This window comes from Leucoraja erinacea, chromosome 1 (genome assembly GCF_028641065.1).
Source record: "Leucoraja erinacea ecotype New England chromosome 1, Leri_hhj_1, whole genome shotgun sequence".
NCBI lineage: Eukaryota > Metazoa > Chordata > Chondrichthyes > Rajiformes > Rajidae > Leucoraja > Leucoraja erinaceus.
The window spans coordinates 47999596-48019301 of NC_073377.1; the positions used below are offsets into that span (position 1 = coordinate 47999596).

General features: G+C 39.8%; 1 protein-coding gene across 4 annotated transcripts in view; it reads right to left on the reverse strand.

Annotated features, from left to right (window-relative positions):
* Positions 1–622: 622 nt before the first annotated feature.
* The window catches only part of LOC129696296 (ADP-ribosylation factor-like protein 15), a 284855-nt gene continuing 265771 nt past the window's right edge, over positions 623–19706 (reverse strand). For all 4 annotated transcript variants that reach the window (XM_055634077.1, XM_055634094.1, XM_055634070.1 and 1 more), the window contains one exon: positions 623–6815. In XM_055634077.1, coding sequence (XP_055490052.1) covers positions 6657–6815 — 159 coding nt within the window. In that variant the 3' untranslated portion in view covers positions 623–6656. The remainder of the gene's footprint in view (positions 6816–19706) is intronic.

A 19706-nucleotide genomic window follows, 5' to 3' on the forward strand; every position in this document is an offset into this window, starting at 1 on the left:
CGGCTGGTACTCGCTAGAATTTAGGAGATTGAGGGGGGATCTTATAGAAACGTACAAAATTCTTAAGGGGTTGGACAGGCTAGATGTAGGAAGATTGTTCCCGATGTTGGGGAAGTCCAGGACAAGGGATCACAGTTTAAGGATAAGGATAAGAGATGAGAAAAATATTTTTTACACAGCGAGTGGTGAATCTCTGGAATTCTCTGCCACAGAATGTAGTTGAGGCCAGTTCATTGGCTATATTTAAGAGGGAGTTAGATGTGGCCCTTGTGGCTAAAGGTATCAGGGGGTATGGAGAGAAGGCAGTTACAGGATCCTGAGTTGGATGATGAGCCATGATCATATTGAATGGCGGTGCAGGCTTGAAGGGCCGAATGGCCTACTCCTGCACCTATTTTGTATGTTTCTATGCAGATGGGCAAAGAGGTCAACAAGAATGTGGTGGGGCTTGTTTCAGTACTGTACATCTCTATTACTCAATTTCATTTAAAGGGACCGCCCATCCACATTTTGTTCCCATCCTACACTGAATGAATGAAATGAATGAAATGGAGAAATTCAGATTTTCCTTCAATTGGTCACCGCATTAGAAGTGTTTTTTAAAATAAGATAAACAGCCAACTTTGGTAAAAATACGTTTTAATAAAAAGTTTTAACCAGTGAAGACAGAAGTAACAGGCACATTGTAACTGTATACCACACGATTGTCAAACAGGCCCTTGATACAATATTTCTACATTGGCTTTGGGTGTTGGATATTTCATTAATGAAGATCCAAATAAGAGTCCAATATAAGATATAAAAAAGGTTCATCATTAATTATCAACAATGTCACTTTGAAGAGCATTAATACTCCACCACATTTCTAATACAATCAAGCTAATACTCTGATTCAATACTATTTTAACATACAGATATTTACCACTTTCATTCACACCTGAAAGGGGAAAAGCAGCATCTTGGCAAAGCAAGTTGTTCAGCAGCAAAGGCATAATTTGTCAAACATAATGGAGAAATCACTCACCCACCCTTCCTGCAACTTAAAACTCGCACAGTTTCTTTATTTCCTAGTTCTGGCAGCAAGTACTTGGCTTAAAACATTCATGAAAATTGAAAAAAAATACTGAAATAAAACCAGTAAATTCTTGAAAAACTTAGTAGGTCAGTTGCATTAGTGCAAAGAGAAATAGTTTATGTTTCAGATCCTGGACCTTTAATTGGAAAAGAAAGAGAGAACCAAAGAGCAAGCAGAACCACACCGAGTACTCTAAGTGTGGTGATGCGGATGGGAGATGGGTGCAATCAAGGGAATATATCTCAGTGAGAGGATGACCTACTGCAGCAGTTAAAGTGGTAGGCAGTCAGAAGTTCAGGGTAAAAAAAAATTGTTCCAGAAATAACAATGATCCACTTGCACTTTTTTCAATCTAGAAAACTTGATTGGAAGAAGTGCAAATCAAACGGGCGATTGCTTGCTTGCTTTATTGAATACTCGCACTGAGTCTGAGGACTCGGGCATCTGCAACTCTAATTCACCACCCCACTCCCACCCTGACCTGTGTCAGTGGCCTTCTACACTACAACAACAAGACAAGACACTACAAGCCTGAGGAGCAAGGTTTAATTTTCAGCCTGAGAACATTGCATCCTGCATGACTCAATGTCGAGCTCTCCAACTTTGGATAACTCATTCAGATGAGAACATCACACTTTTGATGGTTATTTTCTTTCTATTAGTCTGGCCTGCTGAATATGTTGGAGTATACCAGAGAATACAAAATTACACAGAAGATGCAATATTAGCACCACACTAAACATAATAGTTTATTCTGTTCATAACACAGAACAGGAGTTTCAGCCACAATGTTCATGCCACATATGATGCCAAGTTAAACTAATCTCTTGGAACTGCATATGACCATCAGTCTGAAGGGTCTCAACCCGAAACGTCGCCTATTGCTTCGCTCCATTGATGCTGCCTCACCCGCTGAGTTTCTCCAGCATTTTTATCTACCTATGATCCATATCTCTTCATTCCCTGCACATTCCAGGCACCCAGCCCCCTCTCTGTACATCTTATTCAAGCTTTTCCCCTCTGACATAAAAACTATGCTCTTTGGTATTTTAAAAAAGTTCTGTCTAACCTATCCACGACTTTATATATGACTATGAATTTATATATATTTCTATCAGGTATCTCCTCAAGCTCAGATGTTCCAGAGAACACAATTGGAACTGCTACATTAGGTTATTGGTCTCACCCTAACAGAGAAATTGCCTTCCTCCACCATCTCATCCCCCACTTTCTCCGCTACTTGAACACATTTGTTTCTCTCTTTACCTGCTCTGAAGATGGGCCAAGACATGAAACGCTAACTGCTTTGCTCTCTACAGCTGTAGCAGACCCGCTGATAGTTTTTGAACATTTTCTAATGTTATTTCTGAAATTCAGCATCTGCAATTTTTTGATCTTCAAACATCTGGTCAGATGCTAACAATAAGCACAACAGAACAGTTTAATTTCCAAATAACATGCATGTGCACTTTAACCACAAGAATCATCTAATATTCTCATTACTTTTAAATACATTTCACCATTGTTCTTAATTTATATGCTCTCTGATGAAACACAAAATGTCAAAAATGCAATTCCAATTAACACCTAAAAAAAGTTTCATATTTTGTTATTGCAATTTGTTTCAAAAATAGGGTTAGGCCAGAAACCGTTGCCAATTCTTTCCTTTCTGTTACCAAATCCATTACCATTACCAATTTTATCATGGGCTGATTGATGATTTGCACCTTTCTTGTTTTCATTTGAAATTACAGCCTTTAGTGGCTGTATTTATGTCTACAAATGTCTTACAATATATAGTTAATTGGTGGCAAGAACAGGAAGGCAAATAAGGAAAAGAGAAGGTGTAGCGAGACCTGCGTGTGCTTGTGCATCGGTCACTGAAAGTAAGCGTGCAGGTACAGCAGGCAGTGAAGAAAGTTAATGGCATGTTGGGCTTCATTGCGAGAGGGTTTGAGTTTAGGAGCAAGCAGGTCCTACTGCAGTTGTACAGGGCCCTGGTGAGACCGCACCTGGAGTATTGTGTGCAATTTTGGTCTCCTAATTTGAGGAAGGACATTATTGCTATTGAGGGAGTGCAGCGTAGGTTCACCTGGTTAATTCCTGGGATGGCGGACTGACATATGATGAAAGAATGGGTCGACTGGCCTTGTATTCACTGGAATTGAATGAGAGAAGGATGAGAGGGCATCTTATAGAAACATATGAAATTCTTGAAGAATTGGACAGGCTACATGCAGGAAAAATGTTCCCGATGTTGGGGGAGTCCAGAACCAGGGGTCACAGTTTAAGAATAAGGAGTAGGCCATTTAGGACTGAGATGAGGAAACATGTTTTCACCCAGAGAGTTGTGAATCTGTGGAATTCTCTGCCACAGAGGCAGTGGAGGCCAATTCATTGGATGTTTTCAGAGAGTTAGATTTAGCTCTTAGGGCTCAAGGAATCAAGGGATATGGGGAAAAAGCAGGAATGGGGTACTGATTTTAGATGTTCAGCCATGATCATATTGAATGGTGCTGCTGGCTCGAAGGGCCAAATGGCCTAGTTCTGCACTTATTTTTCTATGTTTCCTTCAGTAATGTATTACCCCAAACTTTCTTTCGGCAAAAACAAACATGTTACATTCTAAGATAGACAAAAAATGCTGGAGTAACTCAGCGGGACAGGCAGCATCTCTGGAGAGAAGGAATGGGTGACATTTCGGATCAAGATCCTTCTTCAGGTTGATCCTCAGATTCCTCAGTCTGAAGAAGGGTCTGGACCCGAAACGTCATTTGTTCCTTCTCTCCAGAGATGCTGCCTGTCCCAATGAGTTACTCCAGCATTTTGTGTCTATCTTCGATTTAAACCAGCATTTGCAGATTCTTCCTACACAGAAGTTACATTCTAACTGATAGGATAGTGGAGTCAAGGAAAGAGTGTTCACTGCAGCCCTGTTTCCACCAATCTTTCCACCACCACGCACAAGAAGCACCAAGATAGACACCATTGTATGCAAATGCCGAGAAGTGTGTTCAGCTCTGGCTGAACAACTTCTAATCTTGTGTGTGGACTTGATAAGAAGAAGAAGATAGGATAGTTGCCATGTAGAAACAAAGAACTGCTGGTTAATATACAAAAGGAAACAAAGTCGGAAGAAGAGTCCCAACCCAAAATGTCACCTATCCATATTCTCCAGAGTTGCTGCCTGACCTGCTGAGTTATTTCAGGACATTGTGTCCTTTCAGGATAGTTTCCATGCCCAGTCCATCTAGTGATCATGATGTTTATGTAATTTGGCGGTTTCCTTATTTTCCTTGCTCCCTTTGCCTCGTTCCCTTTTAAACTGATACAACTGAAATCACAAACACTGAGATCATGCTGTATGCAACTGTTTCAGACCTCTTGGATCTCTGAATAACCAAGATGGGAGCCAGTCTAGTTGTTTACATGCCACTGTCAATTTGCACTAAGTAGCTGGTCTGATGTGAACGAATGCAAGATTGGATAAATTTTGAATGTTTTGTTTTCAACATATGGTTCTTTAACCACAACCTGGGAAATCAATGTGACAAAATTCAAGGCAAGGATGTAAGCAATGCTGTAAATAGCACATTGAAACAAGCAGCAAGCTGGTCTCTCTTTATGATGTGTTTTGTCCATTATATATTTTGCACACTGCAAATAATCAATGTTGACAATTTATCGGGGCTCCAACAGTTATAGGTTAAATAAAAAATCTATAGACAATGGACGATAAAGAATTACATTATTTCAATATCAAGCAGCTCCTTTCCCACCAACATAACTGTCATCTCACGTATAAAGAAAAATTGTAATGAAAGTACTAATGATTCACCTCGCACATTCACTACCGATTTGGCCAGTTAAACACAGAGTCCATTTGTTGGAGATTAATTAAAACCAGCCAATTCTATTCAGCAGTAACCTTTATTGTTATGGACGAACAGCGGATATTAAGATAATAACCTCCCATTTGTTTGGCTATACTGTTTAGTTACTGGCTAAATACAGTTGCTGTATTTTTGGTACAAAGATACATTATGTGCTAGTTGAACTAGCAATACATATTGTTAATAGTAAAGGTAAAAAGTTTTAGTAATATGTATGAATTCACTCATTATAAAAACAGCTGCAGTGTATACTGGTGTATAAAAAAACACCAACGTTTCTATAAATATAATGAATTACAGAAAGCCTATTACAAAATATGAACATACATACCACAGATTAATGACCAGCTTTACAATATGCTCAGCAAGATACACGTGACAAATAAACACTGGACAAGAAATATGAAAATACAAATTCCAGCAGAAAATCTAAGAACACCATCTGAAATTCTTAAACTGCAAGCAAAAAGAGAATGTGAATGGGAATGGTTGGACAGAGGATGGACGTAGTAGACAGGGAGGGAATGATGCCGACAGTTGGAAGGCATTAGGCGTCAGACAGAGGCTTGTCAGGAACAGCTGCTGGTGAGTATTGATTGATTGTGTTTTCATTCAGCTTACTGATGAGTTGCAGACAGTCTCAGGTTTGAGAAGAAGTGCAAGGCTGGTGCACACATACATTAAACACACACACACACACACACACACACAAAGGGTCATCTGACAGATGGCTCAAGCAACATCTACCACAGTCTCTTCAATATAATTAAATCTTTCAAAACTAAATTCTGGGAATATTATAATACATTAAGTAATTTTGAAATTAAGACAACAATTTTACTTTACCTAACATATTGAATTTTATATTACTAATGTCACAGAACAAATATTTTTGATCCCGAGTAAACAAAGACCAAGGATGCAAGACCAAATTTGTTAATTCAATTGAAACAATTACATGATAATCTGCCAATGGATTTGTCAAACAGTGCTGTTATCAAAATCTGTTTTTTTTTAAGAGCAGTGCAGAATGTACACAGCAATGTTAAAAAAATGTTTCTACAAATTACAATTGTTTCTCCCTTTTACACAGATATTCTGAACCTGTCTGACACCACTTCAAAAACCTGATAGTAGTTAATCAATAAAGTAGTAATCAATAAAGATGACGTATTCTAAAACACCAAGACATTCCATTCTTTCCAAAATAATTACAAATGCACATTCACAATTCTTACAGGTCAGCCACTTCATCTTGTGTGTATGCTAACGATATACAGAAATAATTAGATGCAAGATATGATCTTCACCCTTCAATGAAGATCAATCCTAAAAGAATTTAGTTCTTCAGAACTGTCATCACTGACCATTTTCGAAATTCCAATCACTACTGTACTACAAATGATCACATACCAAAAGATCATGCAATTACATTAAAATTGAAGTTGTAGAAAATAGGATAAAGTAAAATGTCCAGTACTTTTGGAGATTCCATGTTAAATTCATTTCATATTTCAGTGATTCAGGATATTTTAGTTTTGTTTAAAAATTGATTTCATAATATGATATGCAGGAAGTGGATCATATAAAACATTGAAAATGAACATACAATAAAGTTTTTCCATTATTAAAGTTTACAGTACAGTGTGTAAGAAAGGTTTCATTACAATTTTTCAAGGCTGCCTACTTCATAATCTTCCTGGAGTGTTCTCGGGATCAATCTCTTCAAGCAAGTTAATAAACTGATTGAAACCTTCTTTCACAGCATCCATGTTTTCGACAGAGCAAGGCTGAAGGATCCATCGATGACCTCTCGCAAGTGGTTCTAGTTCAAAGTATTTCTTAATCTGAAAAAAAAAATGCATTTTATGAAATTTGGATAACAATCTAGATGTTATGCTGAAATTTGAAATTTTACAATGAGACAATGATAGATGAGATTAAACCTCTTCTTAGCCAGTCTCTTGGGATGGCAGAAGAGGGTCAAAATGATACGTATGCACAGGTTTGGATTTCACTTCAGATTCCAGGGTAAATCTTGGTCAATTCTTTCACTATTCTACATTAGTTATTATTTAATGTACAAAGTGCTATACCAGAGAAATATTCAATAATTGAAAAGATTCAATATTACAACTGGCCATCTAACTCCGACATACAATTGTTATTATTCTCATATCCTTCTCATTTATGTGATAAAATTAGAAATATCAAGGTCTATAGTATCTAGCTGTGATTTCGGTGCTCTAAACACTTTGCAAAGTTAGTCCTCAGAACAGAACACAACCTTGTTGATTAACAGGCAAAACTCATTTGCAACTGATTTGTAAAGTCCACCAGACTTTAGTTCCGATTAAAACATCCATATGTGATCATTAATGGGGCACACATCTAATTAAGAAAGGTATTTGATGAAATTTGATGTTGTAAAGCAAATTTAAGAAAGGATGTGCATCTGAAATGTTTGAAGCATTAGAAATGTTAGGTTAAACAGTTAACATGGATTATTGACGTTTTTCTTAGGAGACTATGCTAATTTGGCTGGTTTAAATTTATTATACTTTTTCATACATTTGTCTTTGTTTCAACTTGGTCCATTAATAAAACATAAACATTTTCATAATTTATCACAAACAAATTTCACCAGACCTTGAAGGTAATTTGACTTCTTCCCATATTCTAAGAATACCTCCCATCAACCATCTCAGGAATAGATAACAGTTTCCCTTTCCCCATCCAACATGGGTCCAGTTAAGGCATCACATACAGTGCCCTCCATAATGTTTGGGACAAAGACCCATCATTTATTTATTTGCCTCTGTACTCCACAATTTGAAATTTGTAATAGAAAAAAATCACATGTTAAAGTGTACAGTCACATTTTATACATTTTGGTTTCACCATGTAGAAATTACAGCAGTGTTTACACATAGTCTCCCCATTTCAGGGCAGCATAATGTTTGGGACACATGGCTTCACAGGCATTTGTAATTGTTCAGGTGTGTTTAATTGCCTCCTTAATGCAGGTATAAGAAAGCTCTCAGCACCTAGTCTTTCCTCCTGTCTCTCCATCACCCTTGGAAACTTTTATTGCTGTTTATCAACATGAGGACCAAAGTTGTGCCGATGAAAGTCAAAGAAGCCATTATAAGACTGAGAAACAAGAATACAGCTGTTCTCTAACTTCAGTCTTATGAAAATCAACTGTTTGGAACATCATTAAGAAGTAAGTTCCCGAGCACACGGCATTGGGGGTTCAGTATTGATGTGGATAGAGAACTGGCTGGCAAACAGGAAGCAAAGAGTAGGAGTAAACGGGTCCTTTTCACAATGGCAGGCAGTGACTAGTGGGGTACTGCAAGGCTCAGTGCTGGGACCACAGCTATTTACAATATATATTAATGATCCGGATCAGGGAATTGAAGGCAATATCTCCATTATTGCCATAGAGGGAGTGCAAAGAAGGTTCACCAGACTGATTCCTGGGATGTCAGGACTGTCTTATGAAGAAAGACTGGATAGACTTGGTTTATACTCTCTAGAATTTAGGAGACTGAGAGGGGATCTTATAGAAACATACAAAATTCTTAAGGGGTTGGACAGGCTAGATGCAGGAAGATGGTTCCCGATGTTGGGGAAGTCCAGGACAAGGGGTCACAGCTTAAGGATAAGGGGGAAATCCTTTAAAACCGAGATGAGAAGAATTTTTTTCACACAGAGAGTGGTGAATCTCTGGAACTCTCTGCCACAGAGGGTAGTTGAGGCCAGTTCATTGGCTATATTTAAGAGGGAGTTAGATGTGGCCCTTCTGGCTAAGAGGATCAGGGGGTATGGAGGGAAGGCAGGTACGGGATACTGAGTTGGATGATCAGCCATGGTCATATTGAATGGCGGTGCAGGCTCGAAGGGCCGAATGGCCTACTCCTGCACCTAATTTCTATGTTTCTATGTTGGGGGAGTCCAGAACCAGGGGCCACAGTTTAAGAATCAGGGTTAAGCCATTTAGAATTGAGACAAGGAAACACTTTTTCACACAGAGTTGTGAGTCTGTGGAATTTTCTGCCTTAGAGGCCGGTTCTCTGGATACTTTCAAGAGAGAGCTAGATAGGGCTCTTAAAGATAGCGGAGTTAGGGGATTTGGGGAGAAGGCAGGAATGGGGTACTGATTGGGGATGATCAGCCATAAACACATTGAATGGCGATGCTGGCTCGAAGGGCCGAATGGCCTACTCCTGCAGCTATTGTCTATTGAAAGAGAGCACTGGTGAGCTTACTAATCGCAAAGGGACTGGCAGGCCAAGGAAGACCTCCTCAGCTGGTGACAGAAGAATTCTCTGAATAATAGAGAAAAATCCCCAAAACACCTGTCCGACAGATCAGACACACTCTTCAGGAGTCAGGTGGTGGATTTGTCAATGACCACTGTCCGCAGAAGACTTCATGAACAGAAATATAGAGGCTACACTGCAAGATGCAAACCATTGGTTAGCCACAAAAATAGGATGGCCAGGTTACAGTTTGCCAAGAAGTACTTAAAAGAGCAACCACAACTCTGGAAAAAGGTCTTGTGGACAGATGAGATGAAGTTTAACATATCAGAGTAATGCCAAGAGCAAAGTATGGAGGTGAGAAGGAACTGCCAAAGAACCAAAACATACCACCTCATCTGTGAAACAGAGTGTTATGGCCTGGGCATGTATGGCTGCTGAAGGTACAGGCTCACATATCTTCATTGATGATACAATTGCTGATGGAAGTAGCATAATGAATTCTGAAGTGTATAGATACATCCTATCTGCTCAAGTTCAACCAAATGCCTCAAAACTCATTGGCCGGTGGTTTATTCTACAGCAAGACAATGATCCCAAACATACTGCTAAAGCAACAAAGGAGTTTTTCAAAGTTAAAAAATTCTTTGATTTGGCAACTCAATTCTTGAGTTGCCAAGTCAATCACCCAATCTGAACGCAATTGGGCACGTGTTTATATGCTGAAGAGAAAACTGAAGGGGACTAACCCACAAAACAAGCATAAGCTAAAGATGGCTGCAATTCAGGCCTGGCAGAGCATCATCAGAGAAGACACCCAGCAACTGGTGATGTCCATGAATCGCAGACTTCAAGCAGTCATTGCAGGCAAAGGATATGCAACAAAATACTAAACATGACTGGTTTCATTCACATGACATTGCTGTGTCCCAAACATTATGGTGCCCTGAAATGGGGGGACTATATATAAACACTGCTGTAATTTCTACATGGTGAAACCAAAATGTATAAAAATGGCCTTTAATAAAATCTGACAATGTGCCCTTTAACCACATGTGATGTTTTCTATTACAAATCTCAAATTGTGGAGTACAGAGGCAAATAAATAAACAAAGAAGGTAGTTGCACACAATAAATATAAAATAAATATAAAATAAGACCTCTCAAGTTTCCAATTTTAATAATATTCTTCAACAAAATCTGATCTTTTTTTTACAATCTGGACGTGGTGAGCATGATGCCTTTTCCAAGCTAACTAACTACTGGTTGTTACTGGACAGCCACGCTAATCATTCTCCAATTGATACATATAAATACATTGTATTCATTTTAAGAATATTTTATAAAGCTATTTATAAAGCTATTTATAAAATATAGAGGCACATATAGAGTATCTATATTTCCTTTCTTAGTAGAAATATTGCGTATTTTGAAATATTGAAATGTAAATGTGTATATTTTTTTGCTAGTATCACAATAATTAGGTTCTATGTGAATTCTAATTTTAAATCAGACAATGACAGGAAGAGGCCTCTCAACTTATTTTACCTGTGCAGGCCATTCTTACAGCCATCCAAATGCCCCGTTTCCTTGTACATTCCTCATTGCATTATTAAAATTTTCCCCTTTCAAGTGTCTTTTCATTTTTTCTTTGAACATTATTACCAGAAGAGTCCAAACTTTGTTTGCAAACAGTCCACCCAAATCGGGACCATTCTGTGTGAAATTGTTTTGTCATATGGCGCTGGTTCTTTTGTCAATCACACAATACAATACTACTTTATTAGCCAAGTATATTTTGTAACATACAAGGAATTTCATTTGCCAAGTCAGTCATACAAATAAAAAGCAATGGAACACACAAAATACATTTTACCATAAACGTCCACTACAGTGACTCCGCCACATTCCTCACTGTGATGGAAGGCGAAAAAAAAGTTCAATCTCTTCGCTTCTTTGTTCAGGGGGGGGTCGGGGGGATTCTCACCGCGTGAGTAGGGGCCTCGAACCTTCCGTTGATGGTAGGAGGGGATGAGAGGTACGTCCTTGAGCGATGACAGCGACAGACAGCCTTGCTTTGGACAGACTCTCGGATGGCGAGGGTTGGGGTGATGCGATTTGAGGCGACAGCGTCGGAGACAGAGGATACCATACTGTGATGCAGTTGGTAAGGATGCTCTCGATGGTGCAGTAGAAATTCACCAGGCGAGACAGATGGACCTTCTTCGTCTCCTCAGGAAGAAGAGACGCTGATGAGCCTTCTTGATCAGAGTAGAGGTATTGTGGGTCCAAGAGAGGTCATCGGAGATGTTGATCCCAGGTCAGTTCCTCCCCCGTTAATGTGGATGGGAGTGTGCGTGCCGCCTCTGGACTTCCTGAAGTCTACAATGAGCTCCTTGGTCTTCTTGGAGTTAAGGGCCAGGTTGTTGTCAGCGCACCATGCTGCTAAGTGCTGGACCTCCTCCCTGTAGGCCAGCTCATCGTTGTTGCTGATGAGGCCAATCACCGTTGTATCATCTGCATACTTGATGATGGTGTTAGTACCATGTACAGGTGTGTAGTCATAGGTGAAGAGGGAGTAGAGGAGGGGGCTCAGCACACAGCACTGTTCAGGGTGAGGGTTGAAGAGGTGTGCTTGTCTAACCTCACAGACTGGGGACTGTTGGTTAGAAAGTCCAGTATCCAGTTGCAGAGGGAGGGGTCGATGCCCAGTTACCGAGTTTGGTGATCAGTTTTGATGGTATAATGGTGTTGAATGCTGAGCTGTAATCGATGAACAGCATTCTTACGTAAGTATGCGTAGACTACGAGCCCTTGATGTAAAGTCCGCAGGCCGCGGTTGGAGTGATCCCAAACAAGGGATCGGCTCCGATGTTAAGTCCACGCCCTGCGGTGGGGCTCAAAATCAGTTTGAGGAGGCCTCCAGCTCCACGATGTTAGGCCGCAGAGCGACCGGAGATATGATCCAGAAAACAATCGCATCTCCGGCAAGGTAAGAGACTGAAAAAAAGTTTCCCCCTCCCCCCACATAAAACAAACCGGAGAACATTTACACAAATGTTTTAAATGCACTGAAATTAACAAAAAAAGATGAAAAAACAGACAGAATGTTGGCGGGGCTGGCAATCGTGCGGCGCCCCTGGTGGTACTAAGTTTGTATCTTCCGATTCCTAACCGTTCTGTTACTGTTAAATTTTTCTTTATTTACATTCAATCTATTCCTAATTTTGAACAGACATATCTCGTTTTATACTACCCTGCCCTAAAGATAACACAATTATCTAATCCAGTTGTTCTATGCAAGTGGTGTCCTTCAACCATAATAATATGGCATTTGTATATTAGAGATGATAAACAGCAAAGCATCTCAACTGACAAACAGAAATCAATGTTATGATTGTGGCAACCAACTAGTGCAACACGTGTTTTGTGTTATCTGCATATTTTGTTTCTAATTGAAAAATCAGAAAGGTCAGTTCACCATCTGGGAAGTATACATGGAAAATAAACAGCTGGCTGTGGGTTACAAATCTGTAACATACTTGAGGGATTTGGATGACGTCAAGCAGTTTACACAGTAATCCAAACCCAAGAGTGTAATACGGCCTACATATTCTTCCAGTCATCACTTAAAACATATTCAACCTCGTTTTTATTTGTTCAGACCATTTCCATTGGAGGTTTACCATTGAAATGTGATTTTTTTGTTAGCATTGATAACTGCAACATTTTCTCTTAACATTCAGGTGATAGAACAGGGAGTATTTTACAGCCTAACAACCCTATTATATTAGGCAAATAACATGAATAAAGGATTTTACCAAAGAATTACCAGATGTAGCAGAAGAGATTGATTTTTCCCATATTACTTTGTGCCATCACCCTAGCCCATTACACCCATCCCTAGAACACATGGATAAGAGAAATACCTTTGTCATACTCCTATTCATAGACTACAACTGTGCCTTTAATACCATGATACCATCCAAGCATCACCAAATTAGTGGGACTTGGTGTCAGCACTCATCTCTGCAACTGGATCCTCAACTTCCCAACCAACAGACCCCCCCAATCAGTGAGGATAGGGAACAAATCATCCTCCACGATAATCAACACGGGGGCTCCACAAGAATGCGTTAATGTAATAAAACCACAAATTAGTTGCTGGTGATTTTTCTCATGGGAGGTAATCACCTAAATTTCAAACATTTTTATTGAATTGGACAGCAATGAGTTGATATTTATTTTAGGGGGTACTCTCATGAGGAGAATAGACCATCAATTAATTGCAAAATTGCTCTCCAAAATATGGTCCAACATAAAATGTTGAATTTAATTTAGTTTATTGTCACGTGTAGCGAGGTACAGTGAAAAGCTTTTCTTGCATGCTAATCAGTCAGCTGAAAGACAATACATGATTACAATCAATCCATTTACAATGTATAGATACATGATAAAGGAATAACGTTTAGTTATTCTAGGTAAAGCCAGCAAAGTCCAATCAAGTATACAAGGGTCATCAAAGAGGTAGATATTGCACTGCTCTTGTGTTGTGGTAGGATGATTCAGTTACCTGTTAACAGCTGGAATGAAACTATCCCCAAATCTGGTGGTGTGCATTTTCAGACCTTATAACTTTTGCCTGATGGGAGAAGGGAGAAGAGGGAGTGGCCAGGGTACCACCCATCCTTGATTATGCTGCTGGCCCTGCCAAGGTGGTGTGAGGTATAAATGGAGTTAATAGAGGGAGGTTGGTTTGTGTGATGGTCTGAGCTGCATCCACAATTCTTTGCAATTTCATGCAGTCTTGGATGGAGTTGTTCCCAAACCAAGCTGGGATGCATCCTGATAAAATGCTTTCTATGGTGCATCTGTAGAAGTTTATGAGAGTTGTAGGGGACATGCCAAACTTTCTAAGTTTTCTAAGGAAGTAGAGGCATTGGTGTGCTTTCTTGATCGTTGCTTCAAAAGAGTGGTCCAGGAGAAATTGTTAGTGATATTGACTCCCGGGAATTTGAAGTTTTCAACTCAACAGTCCGGAGTCGCCTTCCAGAGGGAAGTGATTCAAAGAGTTTGTGGCCAGGGTGAGAGGGGTCAGAGATGATCTTGCCCGCTCGCTTCCTGGCCCTTGCAGTGTACAGTTCATCAGCGGAGGGAAGGTTGCAGCCAATAACCTTCTCCACTGATCGGACGATTTGCTGCAGCCTCCAGGTGTCGTGCTTGGTGGCTGAGCCAAACCAGACCATGATGGAGAAGGTGAGTACAGACTCTACGGTGGCTGTGTAGAATTGGACAATCATTACCTGTGGCAGATTGTGCTTCCTCAGTTGCCGTAGGAAGTACATCCTCTATTGTGCCTTTTTTGACTATGGAGTTGTTAGTAGCCCCCCACTTATGGTCCTTGGAGATGATGGTTCCCAGGAACTGAAAAGACTCCACAGATGTGACTGCGGTGTTGTTGATGGTGAGTGGTGAAGGGAGGGGGAGCTCTCCTAAATTTTACAATCAATTCCACTCTCTTAAGAGCATTGAGCTCTAGGTTGTTGCGATGGCACCAGGATGCCAGCTGTGACACTTCCTGTCTGGAGGCAGATTCCTCCCCATCCTACCCAAGAGGACTTGAGGCTGCAATCGTTGCCATAGGTACCTCAACAAAGTACTGAGTGAAGGGTCTGAATACTTATGTAGATGTGATATTTCAGTTATTTCTTTTTAATTACTTTGCAAAAAAAATGTAAACATCTGTATCTGCTTTTTTATTATGCGGTATTGACCTGCCAGTCCCTATGCGATTTGTAAGCTCACCAGTGCTCTCGTTCTTCATAATTATGTTCCAAATAGTTGATTTGGGTAAGCCTAAGGTTTGGCTAGTGTCTCTAACAGTTTTATTCTTGTTTCTCAGTCTCATAATGGCTTATTTGGCTTTCATTGGCACAACTTTGGTCCTCATGTTGATAAACAGCAATAAAAGTTTCCAAAGTTGATGGAAAGACTGGAGGAAAGACTAGGTGCTGAGAGCTCTCTTGTACCTGCATTAAGTAGGCGATTAAACACACCTGAGCAATTACAAACACCTGTGAAGCCATCTGTCCCAAACATTATGGTGCCCTGAAATGGGGGGGACTATGTATAAACACAGCTATAATTTCCACATGGTGAAACCAAAATGTATAAAAATGACCTTTAATAAAATCTGACAATGTGCACCTTAACCACATGTGATTTTTGTCTATACAAATCTCAAATTGTGGAGTACAGAGGCAAATAAATAAATGATGGGTCTTTATCCCAAACATTATGGAGGGTACTGTATATCATTTTGTGCTTTAACCGGCATCTGCAGTAGTTTGTTTCTATGACTTGTGCAGCGATAATCCCTCACCCAGTTATAGCAGACAATTGACAATAATGGATACCATTCCCCCCCCACTATGGTCCGTTATTACAAAAGTTCACGATATGTAATCCTACTCTATATTCAAGAGGTCTAAATCTTTTATCCATAGTAAACTTAATGTACATCTGCAGGACAGATGAAATAATTGCTACTTCAAATGGTCTGTTTGGAGGTCCATGTAAAAGGTAGCTGGTAAGATCCAATAAAACATTTGAGGCTAGCTACGTTCCAAATTCAAATCACATCATAAAATATGCTACACATAATTATACATAGCAAATAATCTATTTATTGAAAAAATGTTGAGTTAGGGACCTATTCTGAACAAGCTTAAACATGCATTACACATCTTTCTTTGGTTATCTTTACCACACAAAGTTGCATTGAGCACACAAAATCCCTTAATGCCTGGAGGCTGTGGCAAGGGAATGTGCAATTTGGCCAACAAGTAACCATTTACCTCGCTCAAATTGACCAGGATGACACAACTAAAAAGACCCAATGGTTATTAGCCTTCAGTTTCACTGCGTTTGCAAACAGTTACCAAACAAACCAATGTTGCTCAATGGTTTCAAAATTCACTTTGAATTGTCTATTAACTAGACATAACAATAATGCTGCCTATTCTGTACATGAACGTGGCAGAGTTAAAGTGATCAACTTTTATAATACATCCACTGAGTTATTGGGAGAGGTTAAGCAGACAAGGGCTTTATTCCTTGGAGCGCATGAGGATGAGGTGTACAAAATCATCAAAGGAATAGATTGAATTGAATTGAATTGAATTGAATTGAATTTCCTTTATTGGGTAAACGCACTGAGTCCTTTGCACAGAGTAGAGGAATCGAGAACCAGAGGACATAGGTTTAAGTTGAGGGGAGCCCAAAGGGTAACTTTTTTTTACACAAAGATTGTTGGGTGTATGGAACAAGCCACTGGAGGAGGTAGTTGCGGCAGGGACTATTGCAAAGTTTAAGAAACATTTAGACAGGTACGTCGATAGGGTAGGTTTAGAAGGATATTGGCTAAAAGCAGGCAGGTGGGACTAGTGTAGATGGGGCATGTTTGTCAGCATGGGCAAGTTGGGCAGAAGGGCTTGTTTCCTCGCTGTATGACCATGACCCACTGACAGGCACAGCTGTTTTGAGGCGACCCATTGTGTAATCTACAATAATTATAGGCAGCATGAAGTAAATGAGGTGCTTGTGGAGTATAAGGAATGTAAAAAGAATCTTAAGAAAGAAATTAGAAAAGCTAAAAGAAGATATGAGGTTGCTTTGGCAAGTAAGGTGAAAGTAAATCCAAAGGGTTTCTATAGCTATATTAATAGCAAAAGGATAACGAGGGATAAAATTGGTCCATTGGAGAGACAGAGTGGGCAGCTATCTGCAGAGCCAAAAGAGATGGGGGAGATATTGAACAATTTATTTTCTTCGGTATTCACCAAGGAGAAGGATATTGAATTATGTGAGGTAAGGGAAACGAGTAAAGTAGCTATGGATACTATGAGTTTCAAAGTAAAAGAAGTACTGACACTTTTGAAAAATATAAAAGTGGATAAGTCTCCAGGTCCTGACAGGACATTCCCTAGGACATTGAGGGAAGTTAATGTAGAAATAGCCGGGGCTATGACAGAAATATTTCAAATGTCATTAGAAACGGGAATAGTCCCCGAGGATTGACGTACTGCGCATGTTGTTTAAAAAGGGTTCTAAGAGTAAACCTAGCAATTATAGACATGTTAGTTTGACTTAAGTGGTGGGCAAAATAATGGAAAAGATACTTAGAGATAATATATATAAGCATCTGGATAAACAGGGTCTGATTAGGAACAGTCAACATGGATTTGTGCCTGGAAGGTCATGTTTGACTAATCTTCTTGAATTTTTTGAAAAGGTTACTAGGGAAATTGACGAGGGTAAAGCAGTGGATGTTGTCTATATGGACTTTAGTAAGGCCTTTGACAAGGTTCCTCATGGAAGGTTGGTTAAGAATGCTAAACTGTAGGGTATAAATGCAGGAATAGGAAGATGGATTCAACAGTGGCTGAATGGGAGAAGCCAGAGGGTAATGGTGGATGGCTGTTTGTCGGGTTGGAGGCAGGTGACTAGTGGGGTGCCTCAGGGATCTGTGTTGGGTCCTTTGTTGTTTGTCATGTACATCAATGATCTGGATGAAGGGGTGGTAAATTGGATTAGTAAGTATGCAGATGATACCAAGATAGGGGGTGTTGTGGAAAATGAAGAGGATTTCCAAAGTCTACAGAGTGATTTAGGCAATTTGGAAAAATGGGCTGAAAGATGGCAGATGGAGTTTAATGCTGATAAATGTGAGGTGTTACACCTTGGCAGGACAAATCAAAATAGGACGTACATGGTAAATGGTAGGGAATTGAAGAATACAGTTGAACAGAGGGATCTGGGAATAACCGTGCATAGTTCCTTGAAGGTGGAATCTCAAATAGATAGGGTGGTAAAGAAAGCTTTTGGTATGCTAGCCTTTATAAATCAGAGCATTGAGTATAGAAACTGGGATGTAATGTTAAAATTGTACAAGGCATTGGTGAGACCAAATCTGGAGTATGGTGTACAATTTTGGTCGCCCAATTATAGGAAGGATGCCAACAAAATAGAGAGAGTACAGAGGAGATTTACTAGAATGTTGCCTGGGTTTCAACAACTAAGTTACAGAGATAGGTTGAATAAGATAGGTCTTTATTCTCTGGAGCGCAGAAGGTTAAGGGGGGACTTGATAGAGGTCTTTAAAATGATGAGAGGGATAGACAGAGTTGATGTGGACAAGCTTTTCCCTTTGAGAATAGGGAAGATTCAAACAGGAGGACATGACTTCAGAATTAAGGGACAGAAGTTTAGGGATAACATGAGGGGGAACTTCTTTACTCAAAGAGTGGTAGCGGTGTGGAATGAGCTTCCAGTGGAATTGGTGGCGGCAGGTTCGTTGGTATCATTTAAAAATAAATTGGATAGGCATATGGATGAGAAGGGAATGGAGGGTTATGGTATGAGTGCAGGCAGGTGGGACTAAGGGAAAAAAGTTGTTCGGCACGGACTTGTAGGGCCGAGGTGGCCTGTTTCCGTGCTGTAATTGTTATATGGTTATATGGTAACGTTGGAATGTTTGAGGGTTCTCTCATAGATGGTGGTGATGGTGGTGATGGTGGTGGTGGGGTGATCGTGATTCCTACTAATGTTATAACCGATTCAATACAATTTCTGAAACAATAACCTGTAATAGAACACTTAAGATATACACAAAATGATGGAGTAACTCAGCGGGTCAGGCAGCTGGAGAAAAGGAATTGGTGACATTTCGGGTCAAGAACTTTCTTCAGACGGAGAGTCAGGGGAGTTTCAATACTGAGTTAAAAATATTTCATTTTTCTTTATTCACAATACCATCATCACCAAATGACTTTACAACTTTTAGATAAGAAAACAATCCTGGCTTGACACAAATATTATTCATGGAAACACAATAGTATAAACATTTTCAATCTGCCGTTTATACAAACACAACCAAGTTAATTGTGAGATATAATTACTGACATTTAGCAATTCTGTAAACAACTGATCAACCCACTGCTTTGACTTTTAAGCATCCACCACAACTCTTTCCGACTTGGGTTTTGCTTGGTTCCGAGTAAGACATCACCTTCCAGAAGAAGATTCATCTCTGAGGAACATCATCAACGAGACGTATCTTGTTCTCACTTGACAGACAAATGTATTCTTAAATGAGATACAAAAATAGGGCAAAGAGGCCAAGTATTCCTTTGATACTTGGGTACCTGGATAAAATGCAGCAGCCTTTGCATTAACTCAAAGACCAGAGACTGAACCCACAGAATCTCACAGGCCAGATACGCCACCATTGACTCCATCTGCACTGCACACTGACTCGGAAAAGCAACCAATGTTATTAAAGATTTGTCCCAGCCTGGTCATTCCTTCTCTCTGCTTCCGTCCAGCAGAAGGTACAAAAGCTTGAAAGCGTACACTACCAGACTTCCTCCCTTTGTTCTCAAGCTTCTGAACTATCCTTCCATAAACTTG